The sequence below is a fragment of the Rhodnius prolixus genome, unplaced genomic scaffold, assembly GCF_049639745.1.
Source record: "Rhodnius prolixus isolate KJV_2025 unplaced genomic scaffold, Rpr scaffold_2, whole genome shotgun sequence".
NCBI classification, from domain to species: Eukaryota; Metazoa; Arthropoda; class Insecta; order Hemiptera; family Reduviidae; genus Rhodnius; species Rhodnius prolixus.
In genome coordinates, this window is record NW_027411592.1 from 41,199,134 (window position 1) to 41,224,281 (window position 25,148).

Consider the following 25,148-nt stretch of genomic DNA (forward strand, 5'->3'; position numbering starts at 1 on the left):
AATTTATTAAATCATATTCTATACTAAGGGGAAAACAATGAAAAACCCGTAGCAATATTTCATTAGTTAAAGTAAACAGAAAATCTTAAAATTGTGCCTAATTAAAAAAAAAAAATGGATTATTCTTTCTAACTTTAAAACATCATTAAAGAAGTCTACTAACTTCTGAGAAGAAGAAGAATCACATAGAAAATAAAAAACTTATTTTCATGGATTTTCTTAAAGTGATCCCAGCAGCCCGAGACTTAAATTGCCCGAATAAAATACGCCGTGTTATTTTTTAACCAATTTATATAATTTAAGGCATAATAGTCTCTTTACCAAAAGTTGGAGAAATTTTCGCAAGTAACAATCAAACCAAGGATCTGCAAACTCGGTAAAGAAATCCTTTGCAAGCTTTTATTATCCAGCGGTAAGTATTTCAATCAAGTTGTTTACAAAAATAATTGATATTTTTTAGTTTAAAATGTAATTGTTTAGCAGTTTGCTAAGTATACAGGGGTTTCCTGTTTTTTAAAACTCGAATTACTTTAGTTTAGCATCTCAATGTTTATATTCAAATTGTATTTTTTATAAGTGCTAATAATTTTTTTTTTTTTCTGGCATTGGCTTTTCACCATACAGCCAACTTCAAAGCTTATTCCTTCCTAGGATATTTGATCTTAACTATGTAACTTCCTATCCACAAGTATATTTGTTAATCAAATCTTCAACAGGTTTCAGGGCATAGACATTATTAGAAAAGATGATGTCTTCGTATCTAAATGGCGCACTCAAATTTTTGTACAGCGAGATGAACAGCTCATCTCTTTCTTATAAAGTGGGCACTCCATGACATGTTTAAAATCTTCCTCCTCCTTACACTTTTCGCACAACGGAGTAGCTCGTTTACCGATTCGATGTAGGTACGACCCGCAAACCGCATGGTTCGCTCTCAATCTGCTAATTGTAGTAACCAATCTTTTGTTCATGCCTGTACCTTTAAACCAAGGTCTTTTAGGCAGTTGGTTCACCATATGCTTGTAAAATTGACCCTTCGTACTATTACTGTAGTCTGTTTGTCACATTTGTAATGTGGTCTTGGCTATTCTCCCTCTTAAATCCGACATTGGAACTTTGTACTCTTCAAATCCTCCATTTTCAGTGGCATCTTTAGCGAGTATATCCACTACTTCATTCCCCTTAACACCGCAATGGCCTCTTACCCAAAGAAAGTGAACATAAACGCTCTCCTGCTAATAAATTTGTATCGCAAAAAAAAAAAATCTTAAATTATCTACATTTATACATATTCTTATTTATGAAATCGGTGATTGGGGTAATAAAGTATTTTGACTTAGTTGCATGACAAGAGTGAAAAGCGGCGGTATTTTTTATTTTCTCGCTCTAGAAATTTGAAGTATGGAGTGCAATACTCCAAGATTTGCACGTTTTCGGTTTTGAGTTTTCAGCGATAGATTTTACCAATGTTCTGGTGGAAATCGTTCAGAAATGTCACAATACTGAATAATTTTAAAATAAAGTAAATACAAGTCGAAGTACCATTTACTGTATAAATGTTTCCGTTTTTTGGGTGGAGCTGCTTCCTTAAACAGCATTGTAACTACAGAGAACCTGAATAAAACTGAAGTACTTCCTCCCTATCGAAAACCTCTTCAAGTACATATTTTCGGCTAACTATTGAACTGCCTTGACTTAACTTTTTGTACTTGATAACCAGTGGAGCCGCCTGGCTCTCTGAGAAAATTACGTTTCTCGAATCGATTATCCTTCCATTTTTGTACTTTTTATATTAGCAGCACAAATGTATTATAAATGTCTGACTGACGAATGTCAGTTTGCCTGGATATTCCGGGATATTGTCTTGGATTTGCACCGTACATCCCGACACCTTCTTCTTCTGTCTTAGATCTATCCGCGAATCTCACAAAATCGTACGTTAAAAGTAATTACTTAATTATTGTTTAAGCACATTAATTATTAATGTTATAGCTTTAAGAGACCGTGATGTCTAAATTATTTTTTTAACACATTCAGATAAACAATCTTATTAAAGAAGTAAATATGTTATTAAAATTCGATGACAGAATATTCTAAAACTGAAACATAATGAATATCTTTCTCAAACCAATATCCTCCGAAAAAAATGGTATGAGGTTTAAAGCAAATCATAAAAGCCATTTTCAAAAAAATACAAAATCTATTCAATAATCTTCTACTTTTGGTTGAGAGGCTTTTACCTTCAAGTTACAATCAGATCCATCGATGGTACCTTACGAAATTAGTATTGGTTTCCTATAATATTTTGTTTTAGAGAAACATGTTCATGTTAAGGACCACATTGTATTTTCTTACTAAGACTTTTTTAAACATTGTACGCCCCCGAAAACATCGTTCATGAAAAACTTCAGAAGGCACAATTCCGATGATAACTCAGTATAAAAAAATTAGCAATATATTTTCTACTGATCCTTTAGTAAGAATTAGAAAAATGAAATGGATTTTAGATAATATTTTTATCTATATTATATTTATAATTTGCAAACGTTTTCAAGTTATAGTTTACAATGTTTCCAACTTGTTCTTATTTTATTCAGTAGACCGATAACCGAGGCAGTTTCTTGGAAACTAAAGGAATGAAACCTGATTACCTAAGTCTTTCTCACTGCGATCACACAGTTATCACTAAATCATGTTTATAAAACTTAAAATTTTTACTTAAGTACATTTTAATCAATACCAACATAAACAAAGGCTAAAAGAATTTACAACTTATTGTTGAAAATTTGGTGCCCCTAAGAACAATTTCAATTTAATATTATGCCAGATAAATTGGAAATAAAATTGTGAAAAAATAAAACTCATCAGTTTTAGATAGTACAAGAGTTGAAGGAAATTAAACTTTCTCAGGGTTTTATTTTTAAAAAAAGAACTCACTGACCTTATAATAAATAAAATAATTTATATACATTATATATCTGTTGCTGTTTTCATGAACGTTGCATGTGAGTCTATCGGTTTCTAGAACTCTATGCTTTACTTCTAATATCGTTTTATTTAGTACACCCATATTAAAGCCAACAGTTAAAATGATGTGATTAAGTAAAATTTTTCTAAATTTGATGAAAATAGGAAGCACAATTTTATAAGTTATAAATTACAAAAGTTAGAATATTTCTCAAATTATAAGAAAAAAATTCTCAGACTTGTAAGAGACAAATATTCTTCGACTTTTCAGCAAACCCGGAATTTTGGCATCATATTTTATTTAATGTAACAATAAATGTACAAATTGTCGTTTATGTACCACCGAAACTATAGGAATAATCCTAAAAGCATTATGTACAAATAAAATTTAAAATATATGTATATAAATGGAGAAAACGTAGAATTCTCAAAATAGATATTTCCTATGAAACATTTTTTTGATATCGAAAATTTTATAAACCTCGATAAGTCCTCTTGAATCAATAGAAAGGAAGTAAAAAGATTATCGTGTTTAAATAAATGTGGCGATTGACGTTAGTATTATCTAAAATGTATGTCTTTCAGGCAGAACTAACTTTTACAAAGAAATGAATTGTTGCCCGTTCCGTTCACCTCTTTCTTGTCTTTTATGATTTTTTTTTTTTTCTTAAGTAGTAGTAGATAAAACGATGAATAGAAACATCTGGCCACTTGCCCAGCTTTGCAAAGTAAAAGACTTTAACTAGACAACGATGTGTAATGTTAGCTAAAACTCATTCTTTTTAGCGAATGAAGTTACTGAACTGATTAGTTACGAATAAATGAAAAATAAATAGTAAATTTACTTTTAACTTAAAATATTAATACATTTTTTCTTTTTTTTTAAGTTGAAACATTATTAAATAAAAGTTTTTGGTTTTGTTTTGGAGAGAAAAGCAACATTTTTTTTTTTAATTATTAAAAGAAGTATTAATCTATCCTATCTTTATATTTTATCACTTGGGTACTGAAAAATGAATGAAAGGAATCGTTTATTAAGAAATCATGTCCGCAACAGAGGGAATCTTGTTTAAATAAAGCCAGTTTGTTTGTCTGTACATTATCTTTTATCACGGGAGATTACAAGATTCAGAATTATGTTTCATATTATAGACTTGTTTCTTTGATTTTTCTTACTTCATTTTTCTCAGTGAATACAAAAGACAGATGTATTAAAGTGAAGTAAAAGCCTATTTTTTTATGCCGGGCTTAACGTCCAACTACCAATGTAGATTTACATCTCCAAAAGAGTGCTTAGCACTTTTATTTTTAATTTTATGCTTTACAGTTTTTTGTTTTTCTTTAAACTAGTAGAGGTGTAAGGGTGTCTAAAAAAAAAGGCGAATACTATTTTGGCAAAGAAATCACTAAAATACAATTCAATTATCTAATGTTTCAAAAGATTTTGCATACCTGACCATCAATCAGTGTGTTATCAGAATCACGATAATCTTGACTAGCACCAACTAATTTACAATAAAGTTCTTGTCCTTCAACGCCAACACCACAAGTGGAAGATGCTTCCACCTTTCTATTACCAGCGATATTAAAATAAGGTGGTGCAAGCACTTCGGCTCGCATTGACGGTAAAACGGCCCATAACAGAGCCAACACACAGCACGAAGGCCACATTGCTACTAAGAGACCGTAGCCACCAAAAGAGCGTTACCCTTCCAAGCTAGATTCATATTCCCTTAATCCCCACCAGCAGAACCGTCAACTGTTTGCACAAAAGAGTATAAAAATTATTTAATTTACATAAATTATTTTATTTTAGTAGAAAAAATGAATTTGAATCGATTACATTGGTAAAGTGGTTACTTTTAAAGAATAAAAGTACCGAAATTACTAATGAATACTTTATGACGATCTGTTAGTAATAAAGAGCGCTAGTAGATATTACTAAATAATTATATTTAATAATAATTAAATGTTAAATCTTTTTTCAGCATTCAATTATCGATAATAAATTTTATTTGTTCTAGTGAATAAAAAATCTATTATTTTTAAGTTCTATATCAAACCGAAAAAAATACTTCTATAAGTATTTCTTTATCTCTTTACTGAGTCTAAACTATGATTGTAGTACATGCTCGTACTTCTTCAGTTACTTATATTAGTCTATCAATATTATTTTTAACACTAGCAACATTATCCACTTCTGGAGACCTCTTCGTTAAGTGGCTCTTCGGTAGATTTTAGTGTCCAATTCCAGAGACAGTAATTAAATAAGTTCTGAAATGAAAAAGTCTAAAGAAATAAAGATTTTCAGTATCATTTCAAAGTTGGCAGACTTCTGGGTTGCTTTTATTACTTATCTCTTTTCGTGTTAACTACCTGATCAACTTTATAATAGTTGATTACGTAGGGTATATGCTCCAGCTAGTGGTGCATTTTGCGTCATCTCCAACTGCTGGCTCTCTAACTTCCTTGGGGATTCCTTCAAAAGGAAACTGGATTTGGATTAGCATCCAGTTTCTTTTAATTTGAGGAAAATCTTTATCAGAATATCTCGGTGGCATTGGATGGGAAAGGTATGTTGGCACAACGAGTAGTGATCGCTGGACTATCAGCTCCCTTCTTACAAAACATCTCTGATGAAACTGGTTCCCTTCAGCTACTGGAGCTATCCATACAACAACATCTGGGGCCTTTGTGGAGAGAAGTGTGTTGACTTAACGGAGTTAACAACTAATTTTAAATAAAAATAATAATGTTATTGATCTACATACAAACAACGTACTTATGACGTTCAGAGAACGCACCTCGAAAGAGTAAAAACTCCAACGTTACAACTTCTATAAATTAGCCTGTAATAGTAGGCTGTGTTTCAGATTAATCTGACCATCAATACGAGAGGCCAGGCAAAAAGAGGATGCTCAAAGCTTTGTTTGACACATAGAACTAGTCCCCAGCAACATCTCTTCAGTAGCACATTAAAGGCTAGAAATGTTTTCCAGTTTACCCTCAAAAATTCATCCTGACCCAGGTTAACCTAATCAGTTTAAGCTGAAGTATTACCTTCCTTCACCAGTGACAAATTGTTCTAAAAATTCCAAGGTTCTAGTTATTTTTCATTCAAAATCGGAAATAAAATTCATCTTTAGAAACTCTACACGCTCCTGGGAGCTTCATAAATTGAGACACGGAGTAGGCAACGCTAGAGCCTGCTATTAACCTACACAGATATGCTCCTAGGAATTGCGAGCCAAGTCTACACTACCCGGGAATTCTCCCATGCATACTTCTAATCGGTTTACCAGAACAGGTTTGGCGCTGGTCGCATGTTCGGAGTTCTGTACTAAAGATCCACAAGGATCACAGAGGAAACTTGGTTCTAGCGATACCCGTGCTTCCTACCATTGGGACTTCGCATGAAGAAATCCCATAAAATAAGCCTCACAACGACATACATGCAGGTGGCATCAGGATTTGCTTACTGGCTTGTAAAATTTATATAAGATTAAGCTTTGCATATCTAAGATTGAATGCGATATCAAGCACGCTAGACGCACAATCTTTGAAATTTAAATGTGATAATCGTAGGTAATATTTTTCAATTAATACTGTCACAAAGTTATAAGCAAATAAATATTTTACAAAAGAATTCTTTCAAGGAAACTTTTTTTGAAGGAAAAGTGGGGACAGACCTCTAAAGTGCCATATCAGTGTAATGCGATCAGCTCTTATACAACTGTTCTACCGGATAGTTTTTATACCGTCTATATAATAATAATAATAATTCAGCAAGCAGAATCTGAAATTTGAAGAAAACCGGTCCTCCACAATGCAACTTTATATATTTTTCAATTTGAGAAAATATTTTTTTTAACTTTATAGACTAATATACATAAGTGACTAATAATATAAATAACTATTTACTATAATATGCTTTTGTCGATCTCACTTCTATTTGAAACACTTTCAAAAAATTACTTAAGCAGGGATCTTAGCGAGTGTTGAAGTTAAGTTCTCCTCTGAAGAGTAATTTCAATATATTGCGTGGGTATAATACCTATTTATCATTTAATTGTACCGGCAGTACCGGTTAGAATATCGACTTCGGAAGTGAATTGCAAAATAGAGGCTTTTTTAATTTTTCTGTTATTTTCTAGTCACCTTTTTCATTTGGACATGGCGAAAATATCCTATGCTAGTCTTTTGGGTGGTGTGAGACTATAATTTGCCTTATTCAAAAAAAAGGGGATCAGCTAGATTGCGGCAATTATAGAAGCATATCGCTACTCCCGGCAGCCTATAAAATCCTATCGAACATTCTCTTCCAGAGATTGCTTCCTTATGTTGAGGGGATATTAGGTCGATACCAATGCGGTTTCAGAAAGGGTAAATCGACCATTGACCAGATATTCAACTTGAGTATGATCGTGGAAAAGGGAAGAGAATACCAGCTTAGCACATACCACCTATTCATAGATTTTAAAACCGCTTACGACAGTGTAAATAGGTGCGAGCTGTATAAGGCTATGAGTGAAATGAATATACCGATTAAGTTGGTACGCCTTGTTACGATGAGTATGTCGAATGTTCACTGCGTTGTGCGGATGCAGTCGAGCATCTCCTCTCAATTCCAATCGAGAAACGGATTAAGGCAAGGTGATGCAATAGCCTGCTTGCTATTTAACCTGGCTCTCGAAAGGGTGATCAGAGAGTCGGAAATTCAAACCTCGGGAACCATTTTCCATAAATCTGTGCAGCTCTTAGCCTACGCAGATGACATAGACGTTGTGGGTAGAACAGACGATGCTGTAAAGAATGCTTTCCTGAAAATTGAAGCCAACGGCAGGAGATTGGGTTTGGAGGTTAATGAGGAAAAAACAAAATTTCTCTCCACCGTCCCAACACAAAAAGACCCACTCCGCATACGGGACTACACATTTGAAAATGTAGCTGAGTTTGTTTACCTAGGATCTCTTGTGACAGCGGATAATGACGTCTCGCAAGAAATAGGAAGGAGGTTGTTGTCGGCTAACAGGTGCTATTATGGCCTAAATAAGCACCTTAAAAGTAAATTGCTGACAAGAGGCACCAAACTTAGGCTGTACAAGACCCTCATTCGGCCTGTCTTGGCATACGCCTCAGAAACCTGGACCATTTCAAAGACAGACGAACACCGTTTGCAGGTGTTCGAAAGAAAACTACTGCGCAAAATCTAAAGCCCAGTACTTGAAGACACGATCTGGCGACTTAGGAAGAATAGAGAGTTATATGATCTAATGAAGGAACCCCCAGTAGTAGCCTGGATTAAATTAAACCGGCTGAGATGGGCAGGCTATGTGGCGAGGCTGAGTGCCGATGAGATTCCCTCCAAACGGCTGCACGGGACCCCGGATAGGAGACGGAAGGTAGGGAGACCTAGACTGCGTTGGAATGATGGAGTTGCCCAGGACGCGAGGAATATCTCCGGACAGCGTAACTGGATGGCGGCCGCTAGAGATAGAGACGACTGGCGGAAGCATATTGAGGAGGCCAAGACCTACATCACTGGGTTGTAGAGCCAGGAAAGAAGAAGAAGAAGTCTTTTGGGTGGGAATCAATCCCATCTCCCATCTTGCAGCCCAATACAACAAAGATCTCTTGTGCCCCGCTTGCGTTAGTCTTGTACAATGTTGGAAAAATTTGTCAGGAGATACCTTTTACACGTTCATCCAGTACACTCATGCAGGGTTGTCTTTCTCACAGTTGATAGAGGTGCCCTGAAGGAAATCCTGCTCGGAATACAACCTTAAATTGTTGGTGAAGTACCTCCACGAGAAAGTGCTCTTCAGAAAAATCTTCCTTTTCTCCTTTGTCTGTTGCTCTTCTTCCACTGCCCTCATTACGCTCCCCTTTTTTTATTACATGGTAGGCAACGGTTTGACATTCACAAATTACGTAGAATGTTTGGTTTTAGGTTTTCGTTCAGGTTATAGTGGAATGCTGAAAGTTGCATAACATCACACATCCTTAAACTATTTTTGATTTTTTTTTTTTAATTTCTAGCACGTCCACATCTTAAGTAATTGGCGCACACCGGACAATGTCCTCTCGTTAGATATCACTGTCCATCACAACATAGAAGATGTAATTAGCCTGCAGCTGGATTCGGACCCAGGATCTCCATTCATTGGTCTTGCCATAATGTCAATGTCATCAGCGTATGCAAGAATCTGGACCGTCTTATTTATGAAAGTGCCACTGGTCTGTATACCAGAATCCCTCACGGCTTTCTCTATGTCGCAAGTTAAATAGGAGGCATGCTAAGGCGTCTCCCTGTCGCAGCCCTTTACTTGGCGTAAACTCTTTTGATAAATCCGCCTGTACGCGCACAACACATTCCGCACTACTCATAGTCATCTTTATGAGGCGTACTAATTTTGGGGGTATATTCATTTCTCTCATTGCTCTCTACGGCTGCTTTCTGTTAATACTATCACATGCGGATTTAAAATCTATGAATAGATGGAGTTTTAACATTATACTCCCTCGGCTTTTCGAGCATCATTCTGAAGTTCTGATCAATATCTGATCAAACGTTGACTTTCCTCTACTAAAGCCACATTGATACTTACCAATCTCCCGCTCTGCCAATGGCAGTAGCCTCCTAATAAGGATATTTGAGAATATTTTATATACGCATGGGAGTAGTGAAGATTCCTCTATAGGTACCACAGTTAGGCATGTCACCTTTCTTGTAAACAGGGCATATCACCGACCTGCTCCATTCTTTAGGCCTTGTTTCCTCTGTCCAAATATTCACGCAAGGTTTTGGCTAGTTCATTGTGCCCATATTTGTACAGTTCGGCTGGGAGTTCATCGAATCCTGGGACTTCATTATTCTTAAGCTTTCCTATTGCTTCCTGCATTTCTTCTTCAGCAGGCGGTTCCAGTTCATCATTACTATAACAGATAGGTAGAGGCACATCCTCACCAATATAGTTTTCTCCCCTTTCGGTAAGGAGATCTTCAAAGTACCTCTTCCACCTATCTAGGATGTCTTTCTTCCCCGTTAAAAGACCATATTTTCATCCTTACACGCTGCAACTACCGATGTAAAAGGTTTACGCCCCTTATTAATCTTTTGGTAAAGGCTTCCTCACCTCGTTTGAACTCCTTTATAAACTTACGGTATTGAAAATTTGACTAGTAACTTGAACGTGAGTTCGTAGCCTTTAGAACCGAGCAATTATAATTCTTTCAGTGTTGTATTAAGTAAAGTTACTTAAAGATGAAAAATAAATCTTTTCGAAGTTGAAGGTTTCCTGTGAGTTCATTGCTTTCAATATCTTCGCCTATAACTTTTCATCACTTGCAAACATTTGTGTGTTTTTGCGAATCCTTTTATAAATCTCAAAAACCTTGATTATTATTTATTAATGTAGCGGTGCCAATGATTTTGTACATTAAGCGTAGACCCAAGCCTAATATAGTGCTCTTCTCCCCACACTAAACCTCCCACAAAAAAAAAATCTATGGGTCCTTCCCCTAGGAGTAACTAACCATCCGGATTATAGCAACATCGCAGCATATCTCTGAGCTCCGAATCTCTTAATCATTTGCTTGGGAGTGTATTCCCTCTGAACTCAAAAGTATTGAAAGCGAGTACACTGACCTTTACAACGGTACAACGTTTCTCCAACCATTCATCATAATTCTTGCACTCAGGATTTATTTTAACGAAGCGTATACTCCAATTAATTCGACGGGCTGGTTAGCTGTACCGATGGATCGTATCCGGTCTAGGAGACTCCTTGTGCCAAATCCTTACAGTAGATAGAAAGAGGATAGCCAGATCGTATCAATAAATTAAAATATAAATATGAAGATCTGAACCATTTAAAGTTTAACGTTCAGGCATGTTTGCAAGAATTATGATGAGATTTGTGGTGAGTGTGCCCGCTACGCTAAAACTACGGATTCACTCCTAAGAAAATGTTTATAAGATTTGAAGCTCAGGGATATTCTGCGATATTGCAGCCACCCCGTATACATTAGAAACAAAATAAGGATGTGATCTATCTTCTACATAAAATATTCTTAACGATCTACTTTTGAGATAATTTCAAATTAATCTAAAAAGGAATGTAGTATCAATTAAAAATTACATTAGTACCTACACATGCTTATTTGTTAATAAAACTTAAATAACTGTGAACCAAATTTTTATTTTAACATCGTGTAAAACCTATTCTAAAAATACAGAGTTCAAAATTTAAAAACTAAGATTCACACATAAGTGGAAGTAGTTCTCTTGTAAAAAGACTAGGTAGAAATGATCCCGTCCTCAGAAGGGATACTGTCTGTTTTATGGATATGTATAATAGGTTTGTTGATCTAAAACAATAGCCACACAACATGTAACCACCCTGTACTCAAAATAAACAATTAGATCACCAATTTATAAGCCATATCGTCGCATATGAAGATCGGAAAAATTCATAGCAGAAAGCGCGGACATTAAAATGATTGAAACCAATTTGAACTGTACTGTTTACACATATATCACTTAAACCACCTACGTGTAGAACCCATGTTCAAAAACCTAAGTTCCTATGATCAAAATAAAATCTTTATTTCGTTTTGAAAAAAGTTCTCTATAGCTATAAGAGAACCAATGTTTTTTTCTTCATTTTTTTGGAGAACAGGGAGACCTGGGAATCCTGTATTACTCAATAATCTAAAAGTGATTTTTCTCAGCAAAATAGTTTTCGTTTTCTAATATTAAGGATGTATCTAAATATACATATACAATATATTTCCTACAATAAGTTATTCAATTTTAAAGTGGGTACTTGGCTATCTATTAACGTCATATTTTTTTGTTGGCTTTAAATCGTAGTCAATGAAAACATTTATTTCATTAACGAACACTACTTCGAAATTTTATTTATTTTTTTAAGTTCCGGTGTAAAACAAATTTTAGGAACAATATTATATTTTTGTTTCCTAGAAGATAAGTAAAAAAAGGATTAATACTTTCTACGATTTTAAGATATATTTACAATGACTCATGGAGAAAAAAAAAAAAATTACTAAACACACAGTTAAATAAGTTTCAAAAAATTTCCAATATATAAAAAAGCAAAGATTTTAAACAAATCTTAGTTTTTCTCTCTTTTTTTTTTTATTTATTTATGAACGTAAATATAACAATTTTATTTTGTGTTCAAAATTTATAGTGAACTAAATTTTTTACAAGATTAGAAAACTATTAACTTAATAAATTATATCTGCCTACAGTATTATATCATATACCATATCATAGAAGAAAATAATAATTAATGGGATTCTTTTGTTCAAAATTATTGATGTTATCTAGTGGGCTCTTGATAAAATATTCCTGTATTGGCACGATTAGGCACTTTTCTTGGATTTGTGGTGAGAACGATCATCATCAGCTGGTCCGCAAGAGCGTTTTCTGAAAGTTATTTGAATAAGCTCAGTTCATATTTTTTTAAAATTTATTTTAAGGGAGGATAAAAAGGAGGAAAAATGGGATAACCTTTTTGTTACAAGTTCACAATTATTACATCATTTCTAATGTACTAAATGTGTAGTAACATTAAAGGTTCTTAACGCTGCTTTCAACAAGCAGAAGTATACAAAACTATAGTTTATTACTATTATTATTATTATTACCATTATTATTATTTTTATTTAAAACACTACTCTTCCAAATACGAATAACATTAATGTCCTATATAAATTTGTTCAAAATCTAACCTATTTTTGCACAGTTATAATATAGAAAATATTTGTAAATATAATTTTTTTAATTAAGTTATCCTTATATAGATGACAAATAAATGAAAGAATTCAAATTGACCAAGCGTAATAACTATAGTCATAAAAAATATCACATTTTCAGGTATTTTAGTTTTTAAATTACATTTTTTTTGTTAGTGTACATTAAATAATAATCCTGCTATTATTTTAATGTTACTGAATTATAGAATAATAGTGGCAAGGATTTACTATCCGGCAAGGTTTAACTTTTTGTTTAAGATTCACTGTTATTTTAAAATAAATGGCTAATGACTAATGAATAATCATTATGTAAATATTAAAATAAAAAAAAAAAACATTATGATTGTTAAAATATTTAGTCCCTTGTCAAGTGTTACTAATTAATTTATTGTATTTGCAAGTTCTAATGAACAAATGTATTTAGTTACGATTGGCGACAACTAAGAAGAAACAAATAATATTGAATTCAACTAAGAAATAATAAAAAGAATTGATTGTTAAAAAAAAAACGCCTAATAGGTGAGTTCTCTTAAGTTTAATAATTATATATTTTTTATATTTAATTTTAAACTGTTGGTAAAGGCACTAAACTTTTTAATTAAAAGGTGCCCAAAATGTTCTGCAAGTAAAAAAAAAGTGGGTGGAGTTTCAAAATTCAACTCAGAATTTAAAGAAATTTTTTTTTTTCTTTTAGTGAAAAGTATAAATAAAATTATAAAAAGTAAAAAAAAATTAATAAATATTACTCAAATTTTTTGTTTGATCTTAATTTAGATTATCATGCAGTTCGAACAGTTTCAATTACAAATCCGTTGAGCCCTAAAGAAGGGCCAGAAGGTAGTTAGTTACAAATGGTATAAAAAACGTAGAAATATAAAAAAACTGTTCTCCAAAAATGAATTTCTCTGATCTTGCCGATATAACATTATTAAAAAAAAGAGTAAGTTTGATTGATATTTTATGATCATAAAGAAATAACCAAATTAATATTACACTCCTTTCCCAAGTTTTTTTCTTCTACGAAAAATGTGCTTGTTCGACGATTTCAAAAAATTTAAATTATAAGAACTAGCCGATTTATGGAAAGTAGATACAATTACCAAATAAAGCTGAGGGTAATTTTCATTTTACATCCAATTTATAACTCTCGAGATTGGTAATAACATAAATGCAAGGCCAGGACCTTTAGCTTGGACTTTGCATTCTCAAGGCATACAACTAGTTTCGAGTTTTATAGGGTTTTGGATAGCTCGTACCGGTCACTGATAAGTTGAAGGCTATTTCAACCCCTAACGATTTTGCGAGACACTTTCCTATTACATAATTGTTCCGTAGATCGCCTATTTACTTAAACGTGCAGATAGATAGGAATGGAGAAGGGGAATGTAAAAAAAAAAAAAAAAATTAATATGATTATTAATGAATAACAATAGAAAGATTAAACTAAGTCAATCAATAAAGCAAAGCAACAAAAAATTGCGACCTTTAAAGAAAAATTAAACGTATCTAATGACAGTATGATGAATCTAGCGGTTCCAAATTATATTCGAAGATAAAAGGGGTTAGCAAGATCTGGTTTAAAATATCATTCCTCAAAAAAGGAGGCAAGAAAACTATGAGAAAAAAGGCAAGGCTGAATTATATCGCCTATTTAAGTCTAGACAGTTGCAGGACTATCCTAGTGGGAAAGAATGTTCCATGAACTTCTCTCGGAAGAGAACTTATCTTCATTCTCAATATGTAAACATTCATTCAGAAGATGGGAGAACTTAGCCGAACTAAATGGAATTGCTGAAATTTAACAGAGGGAGGTGGAAGGTACCATGTCCATAATTTCTTGAACTGACTCTTCACTTGGAATCTAATTTCTCATTTTTTTTTTTTTGTATAAATGAAGAAAAAAGAAAAGAAATACTTAATCTTCGATTATACATAAATCTAAATTAAGCAGGAAAAATGTTGAATAATATTAATTAAAACATTCAATTACTTGTAAAATTTTTTGACTAATTCCCTAAAATAATTCCAGCAATCAATAATTAATGTTTGAACTTCACACCTTGTTACGGAAATATTAAAAACCATTTTTATTTAATTAAATATATTTTAGTTTGGTACTAAAATATATGTGTCCCACTTTTTGAATATCTTTTTTCAGCGATCAGAATATAAGGAAATTGTAATTGTATACTTTTTAACCTACAACACACTCACATTTACACTAAGGATATATATTTTTTGTAAGAGAAAATAAAATGTTAAAACTGTCCAGTAGGACAGTTCAGTTCTGTCCAGTAGGACAGAAATGGTAGATCGTCAAAAAACTGCACGAAAAATATACTACTATATTTCACTACAATAGTATATTAATTCTATATACAAGCAAAATACGAATCAAAACACGAAGTTAATTATAAATTGCACACGAACATTCCATAGAAAAAATAGGTTTCATTAAGAAAAGGTTCTACTCTATTTTTTCTGTAATAATATCAGAATCACCACGATGTATAATCTTGATACTCAATACTTATTTACAAAATACAATTAACGTCATAAATAAAATTGGAAATGTTTTTATTAAAAAAATAAAAATAAAAACTGGATCACAGAGCAATTCAATATGGTGACTCTCTTGGACGAATCCTAATCTTTTTACCTAATGAAATGTTTAAAACTAATCAAATAGATAAACAGCATGAAATAATCATTTTTCTCTACCCAAATAGTATATTCAAACAACATGATTTTAAAAAATAAAAAATACTAATTAAAAAAAAAATCCCTACAATAATTTATAAAAATTGCTTTGGTAAGTTCTTTTTTAAAATTCAACTCGTGTGTATTTCAAAATCATCTCAAACGGCAATTATTAGTATCAAAGTCATTCGTTCATAGCGATTGGTCAAAATCTAATTAAGCTCATTACATTATATATAAATGCAAAATGGTTTTATAAAAACTATTCTGATTGAGCAGCCTTTTAATACCTGAATTTAATTAGTAATACAAGAAAAAAAGACACAGAAAAACAATTTATCAGAAACGAAGAAAGATATAATACTGTTTCCCACAAGTTCTTGTTAAAAGAAAATAGAAACAAAAGAAAGAAATAACAACGATTAAAAATTGATAGAAAAAATATGGCACATTTGCTCTTGTCCAAACAATTCTGTACACAGATGCAATTTAAAACTTTTGTTATATTTAAATATATTTCCAATAATTTAATGAAAATTTCATATAAAGTTTGGTATATTAGATTTTCATTAACGGGAGGGAGGGGTAGGGATAAGGTATTAATGTCCTACTTAGTGCATTAATCCAATTTCTTAGCCCAAACTTTTGTCATTAGAACCTTTTCATTTTTTCAAAAGTCCCAGTCGTAATTATAAATGACTATCATTCATATTGTTAAATTATCATTCGTAGTGCATAACACTGTTCAACTATCTTTAAGATAGACATAGTGCAATGAATATCATTCACCCACTCAGTCTTGAAGAATTCGAAACCGAATATTTTTTCACTATTTCTGGTAATAATGATCATTACCTACTTCATGACCATTCCTAATCGGGTAGAAGTTACATGAAACCATCACTTTCTGATTAATGAAAAAAATATAAAAATACTTTGGATTAATGAAAATTTCATATAAAGTTTTTCAGACCATCAAAAAATCAGTGGTCTGAGAAAAAGAAAGTGTGAGACTACCACACAGGCAGGCTAAAATTAGAGATAACTGTTTAATTTTTGCAGAATTTCTCGGTTAAAGAAGCCTGTAATGATAATGTTGGTGACGACATGAGGAGAGGAGTGCATAATGGGGAGCATGACTCTTTATTATTTATCTTAAAAGGCGACAAAAATATTTAATATCAACCTCGGCTGTAATAATAAAGCAACAATAACTTATACAATGCGGGTTTCATTGTTAACAAATTGTGATCGAAAATGGTACGGATAGGTAATGGATTTCATTGAAATGATCGAAGACCACCTCATATCAAACTATAAGCTGATACGATACATCATGATGACAACTAAACATGCAGGAACTTAAAATTTAACTAAATATTACAACTCTGAAGGATTCTCCTTCAATTTCTTGAGAAAATAATCCGTAAAAATTCTGTTATATCTATAAAGGACAGAGAAGATGAACAATTAATTTTGCAATAATTCTAGTCAAACAGTTTATTTAATAATATGACCATTAAAACAGAAATCACGAAAAAAATTCAAGATTTGAATACTCTTTGGGCTCAATGTAGTCTGAAATAATGAATAATTTTCCAAAAAGAACACAAAATAATAATACTTATGTTCACGGAGAGTTATTTTTTCTTTTAAACCAAGACTTTTAAGAACAGAGTACTGTTAAAATAAACATCTATTATTTATTTATTTTTAATTTTTAACTGAAAAATAAAGCCATGGATTAAAGGTAACTCTAGGGATGTGATGTAGGTTCAATAGCATATTAATGCTAAGATAAGATTATTAAATCAGAACTATTTAATCTAACCCAAATCATAAGTGATTAGTGGTAAAAAGCCAGGAAGTGAAGAGAGATTTTTTTTAGGTAGTTTTTTAAAGAAAAGATGCAAGGAACACTAAGACTGAAAAGCATTTCACTACCTAATGTATTATCCCAACACCTACCAAACTATCTTGCCACGAATACGAGATGTGCCGATTGTTTTAATCAGAACCAAAACTAAATAAAAATTTAAAAAAGAAAAGAAAAAAATTAACACTTAAAAATTAAAATTACTAAGAACTTGTACCAGTTATCCTAAAAGATAAAAATGTATCTTTAGGTGTTTTAGGCCATAAGGTAGGCCTTTGGTTAAGATGTGTGTAATATATATTATTTATTTTGTTAAAGATATATTATATACATATAGAGCATTATGTATCTCTATTAGTGTAGAAATAAATAGCGATGGCACAGCCACCAATAAAAACGGCTCCTAAGCCAAGGCTGAGCGGTTGCAACAGAGACCTCTTAACTCTCCGCCACTTCTCAGCTGATTCTTGTTTTCTTTTCATCTCCGCCAACATTTCAGCCGTCTTCTTGTTGGCTTCAATTCTCATCCGTTCACGTACACACTCTCCCCTGAGATAAAAAAAATAAATAAATAAATCAAATATTTAACAACAAAATTCAACATAGTAAACAAATAAATAAAAGTAAATTTATGAAAAAAATGTATTAGTACAATAAAAAAAAAATCTGACAATTATAATTATACGTGATAAGAAATTAAGAATGTTACCACATTCGTACCTTATACAAATTAGGAAACAACTTTATAGGATAGCAAATCCTATCTTGTGCAATAGGTCTCTTAACGGGGCATTAAAATTAAAGAAAAAGCTAAGCATAGCAGAGGCCTTTCAGTGGATAGCCCGTGTAGGTTTTGCCACCAGAAAGAGGGAACTGCGCGGCATGTATAGAGGATTCTTCTCTTCGGAGAGGAAAAATCCAAACACCCTCACATTTTGCCCAGAAGCCTCTCACCAAATTCCTAAGTTTCACTAAATAGTACTGGAAGAGAAGAGACTAATGGATACTACAATAGAAGAGGATCGATAGAAGAATATTTTATAGACAATTTATTAATTTTTTTTTTTTTTTTCCGGGCCTCCGGAACTTCTGATATATATTATATATCATTAAATAAGTAAGAGCTTTCCAGAGGATAGATTTATATATATATATATATATATATATTATATATATTTATATTTATATATAGGCACCCCTGAATAAATTTATTTGATATAAATATGTATTTGGATGACAATCGCGAAGAGATTCTTTTGTGGCTGTAGTACCCAAGGCGATTTCTCTTCAGTTATATTTTGTGTGTAAAACAAAATGGTGTAAGGGTGTTAAAGAAATACATATATTTTTGTCTTTTCAGGGCTTTTCTTGCCCTAACTGATTTTTTTTATTTTCTGCTCTTCTTTTCTACATATATATAAATATTCGTATACAAAGGATATATGTATATCCTTTTTTGTAAATTGATATATGTAGTAATTGAATAAACTTAACCAAGAACTCAATGATAAAATACACTCACACAAAATGCATGATACACGTAACCTCCTATTTAAAATGTACATACATATGTATGTTTACATATAAAAAAAAAGAAGAAGTTTTTTCTATTATTTTTTAATCGAGAAGATGCAGTTTCATTTTAACTCCACCACTGAAGCATCCATTTCCAAAAGACGAAAGACAACTTCAGAAAAATTTTCAAAATCCTGATTTAATGCATATTCATGAAAAAAACATTAAATAAACAAAAATTATTTAATTTTACAAATAGCTGAATTTATCCGTCATAGCATTTATTTTTTAAAATTCATGACCAGCACTGCTCTTGCTGACTATGAGCCCGGGAGGTTATATGGTGTGTACATATGTTACTTATTAATAAATAGTGAAACATTTTTGTAAAAATGGTGAAATAAAATTAATGAAAACTCGAACGCATTTAAGGGAACTGTGCAAGTTTGTTTTTATTTATTTTTAACTAACTCATCTTTATTTTGCTGCAGTATCAATTTTTTGAAGAATAGTTAAGTGGAGTTGTGTACATACAAGAAAACACACGAATTCAAGCAGGCAAACTGAACTGCCTAGTTTATTGTTCTGGTAAATAATTGTTAAATTAAATATTTATAAACATGTAACTTCAAAAGTTAGCGTAAATCAGTAAACCTTGACAAGACATTTTAAACAGCTTACTAACAATTACAATGCTTGAAATTTCACGTATTTTGTGCGTGTATCAAAGACTTTATGGCGAATTTTATTGAAATATATGTTATTTGGTACGGAATGATTTTAAAAAGAGTAACTATAACTAAGAAGTTATAGTTATTTTGATTATTCATTACATATCATGAATGGCTTTGTTTTAGCAAATGTCTATTCTTTTTAAGACGTCCATACGTTCTTGTATGCAGCAGTGTCATTGCGTTAATGACTGTGTTTGGTTGATTTGTTGTATTTGGGATAGGGTACGATCTCAGATTTTTCACCCCCCTTGGCCAATATAGTTACCATCAGCCTAGTTATAGTAAATACTGCTGTTTCATGACGGTTGTTTGTTTCGAATTGAAAACAAAACATACAGAACTTAAATCCATACTGGTTTCAAAAATTGTAATTCACTATTTAAAAATAAAATGTTCAACTATTTATTAACATTCTAAGGTACACACATATAACACATCATGTAACCTGCCTCAATTTTTCAGCAAGTGTAGTGAGAGAGCGAAACTTAGTCGAAGTCAAATTCTCTACTCCGAACTGAGTAATTAATCTCTGATGACATATGAAAACCTAATACCAGTAAGGAATATAAAAAGCATACGACGGATAAATATCCGTGTGGACCTATCCCATTTTCAATCCTGCAGATCATAAAAAAATTATTGGTAGGCTTAAATTACAACATTCCTTGAAAAATCATTTTTCTGCCATTTCTTTTAATGTTAATAAGAAAGGAAAAAAGAATACATACTTTTCTACTTCTGGTGATGGAGATCGTGCAGAAGTAGGAGGTTCACGAGGGAGCGGCCTGTCTGGTGGTAGAGGAGGAGCTTCTCCACCAGGTGATCTTGTACCTAGAGATTCGCCGCGTGGAGGAGGCAGAGGAGGCGGTTCATCTTCAGAATCAGAACTTACTCTTGAAGAATTCTGATTTACTTCATCTATTAAGTCGTTCTATAAAATTAAAATAAATTTACTAATTGCTATCCTGAACATGAACTTTTTTTTTCCTAGGGATGCCTCTTCTTTGGAATTTTTCAATTTAAGTGTTTATATAAGAATATTACCAAGCTTTAGAAAAAACTGCAGATATCTGATAATATGCTTTTAAAGAGTAGCATGAACTTTCCGGAAATAAAATGTGATAAAAGATTTGAATTTTTCGTGAATGAGTACTCCCAAGTATATTTTTTTGGATTAGTTCTGATTTTATGTTATCAGTCGAGTTTACCAAAATTGTGCAGGATCATCAACTCATTTTTAAAGTTTCTATGATACTTTAGACTTCTTTTACTTATTATGTTTCTATCGGTCAAATAATGTAATACGTATTACAAGGCGCATTCTGTCAGAATGTGTTTAAAAACGGGAGTCAAGTTAACAAAAATTCTGTTAACCCAGAATTGACGATAAAGGGGGCATATAAAAATAGTAAGAATCATTGAAAGTAGACAAATAATAAGTAAAAATTAAAATACTCTTAATTGCTACACCCAAAATATAAATAAAAATACATTATTTACTTAATTTTTTTGAGGAGTTAATTGAAACCTCTTAAAACTCATACATGTGTTAGTAAAATTAGAAAATTTCCTCGTTCAGGAAAGCTAAGAAAATTTTTATCTCCCCGAGGCAAATGAGCAATTATATCTCTTTCGAATACCCGTATATGTAAAAGTAAAATATAATTAAATTTTACCGCAATTTTTATAATGTTCAAACAATGAATAAATAATAATTGAAATAGTAATTATCATACAAAATTTTGCTTAGGGTTTGGTAATGCTTAACACTTGTCAATGATTTTTAAATTACAAATTAACTATTAAAATATTTTAATAATAAATAATCAAATATTAACTTTATAAAAAAAACAAAATTTTTTTGCATATATATATTATTTATTTTAAATTTTTTCTTCGATTACTTCAATTTTAAGTCTCGGAATTACCATTTCTTTCCTGTGTAAACCAATGTTTAAAAAGTTATCAGTAACATAAAATAATAAATCAAAGAAGCATTATTTGCAAAAAAATGACTACATTACAAATATGAATGGGTCGTTTGTCACTCTTGCTCAAATGAAGGTTTTAGTCTTATAATAATTTAAAGCCTGACGATTCTCATACCAGCTCATGTAAGCCACTGAACATATTAGCCACAGACAACAAAGCCACCTTCAGAAGCTTCTAATTAACTAATGGTTCACGAAACGAATAGAAAAATAAAGAAATTCTTACATTTAAAAAATACTTTCTGTGATCACTGCCAATAAAAATAATCATAATTTCAAACCTGAAGATTTACTAGTTCTAATGGCTGGTTATCTTCAGATGTGAAGAGTACATGAGTGTTAGATTGTTTTACATTCTGGCTTAGACTAACTTTGCTTTACTTCATAAAGTAGACTAAAAACATCTAACTACCTCACATATTAACTTGCACTACAAACATGCAGTTTTCTAGAATTTTAATGATTTTGTGTGATACTGTTGTTAAATGTAGCGAAATAAAAATATTCCTAGAAATTGACCGAACGTAATGTAAATTTTTTATTCAAAAAAATTTAAAGAGTGAAAAGAAAAAAAGTGCCTGATCCCTGAAAAAAGAAGACAAACTTAAAAGTAATTAAAATTTAACTTACATCATTTACACTATCCCAGTCCCTCGTAATTCCTTCAATAATAGCTAAATAGGAAAATCTAAGTTGGTCAGGAGTCTGAATTAGACCCATTCGGTATTGTCTCATTTCCATCAAGAGTTCTTTTACTTTAACACTGTTATTACCATATTTTTTCATCTACAACAGACGAAAATGCTTAAATTTAACAATGATTAGTCGTAGCAAAAATAAAAATTAATAGTTTAATTCATATTAAACTAACATGAATATGTATACTTAAAATAAAGTAGTATATGTAATGTTACTTACAAGAACAAGGCAAGAATCAACTAGACAAAAGGTGCCTGATCGGCCAATGCCTGCAGAACAGTGTACTATCGGCGGCCCTCCTTCTTCTAAAGTCCCGCTTCTTCGGACTGCACTAAGAAACCGCAGGAACGCTGTAGGACTTTGAGGTACTCCAAAATCTGGCCATGTTGTATAATGAAATTGCAAAATGTTACGACTTTCTCCACTATCTAAATCCTTTAATCTAGAAACAAGGAAGTTAATATTAATTTTTTTCATGAGTTTTTTCGGCAAAAACGCTAAATAATTAAAATTTGATCCTTCTTCACATCAAGTTCTGAGTCTTGACATTAAAAAAAATAATGAAGGATATATTGTCGCAATGAGAAAAGCAGCTTTTAACACTAAGAATAAATACAATTTTTAATGAGGCAGTAAACTGTTTAAAATGAGTTAACTGATCTAATTTTTGGCGAATAGCTGAAGGACAAATAAGAAGTTTCTGATTTTTTTTTAAATTTTTATTTATTTATTTACTTTATTTAAAGTGTAAGCATTGTTTTAAACGATTTTTATACAATTCTCTATTCGCATAAAGAAACGTGGTATTATGGTGAAAGTATCAATACGTTAAGAAGGTGAAGGCATCAATTATAGATAAATAAAGAAGAAGATAAGTTCTTGTATATTATTGGACATACTCTAAAGTTCTTGTTGTATAATAAGAAGCCTCTACTTCCGATATATAGTCAATTTGTAAACCAACATCTGTTAAAATTAATGAATCTTCTCCACCATTTATTCTTCCTATTGGCCAATATTGATGACATTTCTCCTGGAATTTTTGATAATAAAAATAATAAATATTAAAATCTATTAAATACAAAAGAAACCAATTACTTTTGGGATTATGAAAAGTAAATGGATAGAATGGAGGTTGCTGATAAGTTCTCTTCTCACAACTTCTCTTCTCATTTAATTATTTAACTAAGTAAATATAAGTTATAAGTTTATTGATTAATAATAGAGTAAGGTCTCACTAGCATAAACAGAAAGTTTAATGATAAAAAAAAATCAATAGGGTCAAATCTTAAAATACTCTCTGATGATGGAAAAAAACGCTAGTTATTCCTATAGTGTTAAAAAAAAAAAAAATTAGATGGAAGTAAGTTATCCTTCGCTAACAATTGACAAAATTCTGGTAATTGTTACTCGAGCTGAAATTAATCACATTGAACACAAGTGGAAGCCACAGAGAATCCATCCATAAATAAAATTTAGTTGTAAAGAACGAATTAACTTAACCCAGCTAATCAACTAGTGTGAATTCTACAAGTCTGATTAGAGTTAATATTCATTTATAACTAAAGAAATTACTGTATTAAAAATACGATAGCAAAGTGTAATAGTATAAAGATAAACTAACTTGGTCAAAGAATATAATGTTCGCTTCCAACGAAAAATATAATACTCTTAGCGAATAGGAAACTCATGAGCCCAATAAGTTCCTTTCTAAGAATTTGAGCATCTATTAGAAGCTCGTACAACTAACAATAATCATGACTTTCAATAAAATATCGTTTGAAGCAATAAATTGTCTAAATGCGGTTATAAAAGTTTCTGTTGATAGATCCAGATTAATGTTGGGCTGTTTATTATTCTACACCAGTAAATATAATACAAAAAGTTGGATACCTGATTTTTTTCAATTATTCTGTTGAGCATAATTATTGCCAGACTCTTTTGTTCCCATACCATAAGCCAGAAGTGCCCTGTTGTTTGTTGTAATGGCCCTTGCGTTAATATATATTGTCTATCAGCTTTTACAACCTGTAAAAAAATTGAAAAAACATTACTATTCTAAAGAAATTAATAAGAAAAGGTGTTTCTTCACGCATATATCGTACTTACCTTGACTAAATTTGCATTTATGTAGTCACAACGCCCTTTGGTTAAAACTATCCTACTGTGGTCATAAGGGCTTACATCACGGTATCTATTGAGATTTTTGTTTTTATTTTTCGTTGCAGCTAAAGTTGTGAAGTCATTTTTTAAACTTTCAGCCCGAATTTCCTATTTAAAAACATACAATATTCATTACTGGGAATGATATTTCTTTTGATTCTATACTTGATGGATAACGCTAATATAGCATTAAGTCCATTAAGCTGATATTAAAGCATTAAATTTGCTGATTTTAGTAATGAAACGTATCTCTAAATAATGATGAAAATGTTTTAGCAAAATAATCCAAATAATTCACAAAAATAAAGTAAAATAAATGAACTATCCTACCTGATAGAATTGTGCCCATCCCTTTCTGGCATCAATTTCTTTAAATTCATTTTCAACGTCACTTTTAGGGTTATCCGTACCCATTTAAAATTAAGTTATTTATTCAAAAAATTATCAACTATAAAACCTACCGAAAGTTGCAACACACAAAGGACAACTCGAACTGAAACCAGATTTATGGTAATGTGGAATCAGAAAGAAATAAATAAGTCCAAATTTTAGATGTTTGTAGATTAGGAGGAATTTGAAACTAATAGTATCTTCTTCCAACAAATATCTATAGCAATCAAAAGAGGTATTCTAATTAATTTCACAATACATTTCTACAAGATCCACTAACAGACAACACTGCTGTGACTAACGCATTTTTATGATAAGGTTAAGTTTGGA

At 31.5% G+C, this 25,148-nt stretch overlaps 2 protein-coding genes and 1 long non-coding RNA gene across 4 annotated transcripts in view; 1 reads left to right on the plus strand and 2 right to left on the minus strand.

The window, feature by feature from the left end:
• LanA (laminin subunit alpha) overlaps positions 1 to 4,653 on the minus strand; it is a 61,261-nt gene extending 56,608 nt beyond the window's left edge. Inside the window, exon 1 of the mRNA XM_074119338.1 lies at positions 4,420 to 4,653. Within this exon, the coding sequence (XP_073975439.1) occupies positions 4,420 to 4,638 (219 nt within the window). The 5' untranslated portion in view covers positions 4,639 to 4,653. The remainder of the gene's footprint in view (positions 1 to 4,419) is intronic.
• On the plus strand, positions 273 to 13,663 carry LOC141449684 (uncharacterized). The gene is made up of 3 exons (XR_012455645.1): positions 273 to 412; positions 13,175 to 13,269; positions 13,525 to 13,663. It is a non-coding gene; the product is annotated as an uncharacterized lncRNA (long non-coding RNA).
• LOC141449679 (tyrosine-protein phosphatase non-receptor type 2-like) lies at positions 12,109 to 25,138 on the minus strand. Of its 2 annotated transcripts, XM_074119342.1 has the most exons (9): positions 24,759 to 25,138; positions 24,375 to 24,536; positions 24,159 to 24,293; positions 23,165 to 23,298; positions 22,485 to 22,707; positions 22,197 to 22,352; positions 20,304 to 20,506; positions 17,762 to 17,875; positions 12,109 to 12,421 (listed from the first exon to the last, which is right to left on the minus strand). In XM_074119342.1, the coding sequence occupies exons 1-9, from the start codon at positions 24,840 to 24,842 to the stop codon at positions 12,358 to 12,360; spliced, it is 1,275 nt and encodes a 424-aa protein (XP_073975443.1). In that variant the 5' UTR covers positions 24,843 to 25,138; the 3' UTR covers positions 12,109 to 12,357. The 2 variants fall into 2 exon arrangements, with proteins under 2 accessions (XP_073975443.1, XP_073975442.1); XM_074119341.1 differs by lacking the exon at positions 12,109 to 12,421 and having other exon boundaries at positions 17,526 to 17,875.
• Between the last annotated feature and the right edge of the window lie 10 nt (positions 25,139 to 25,148).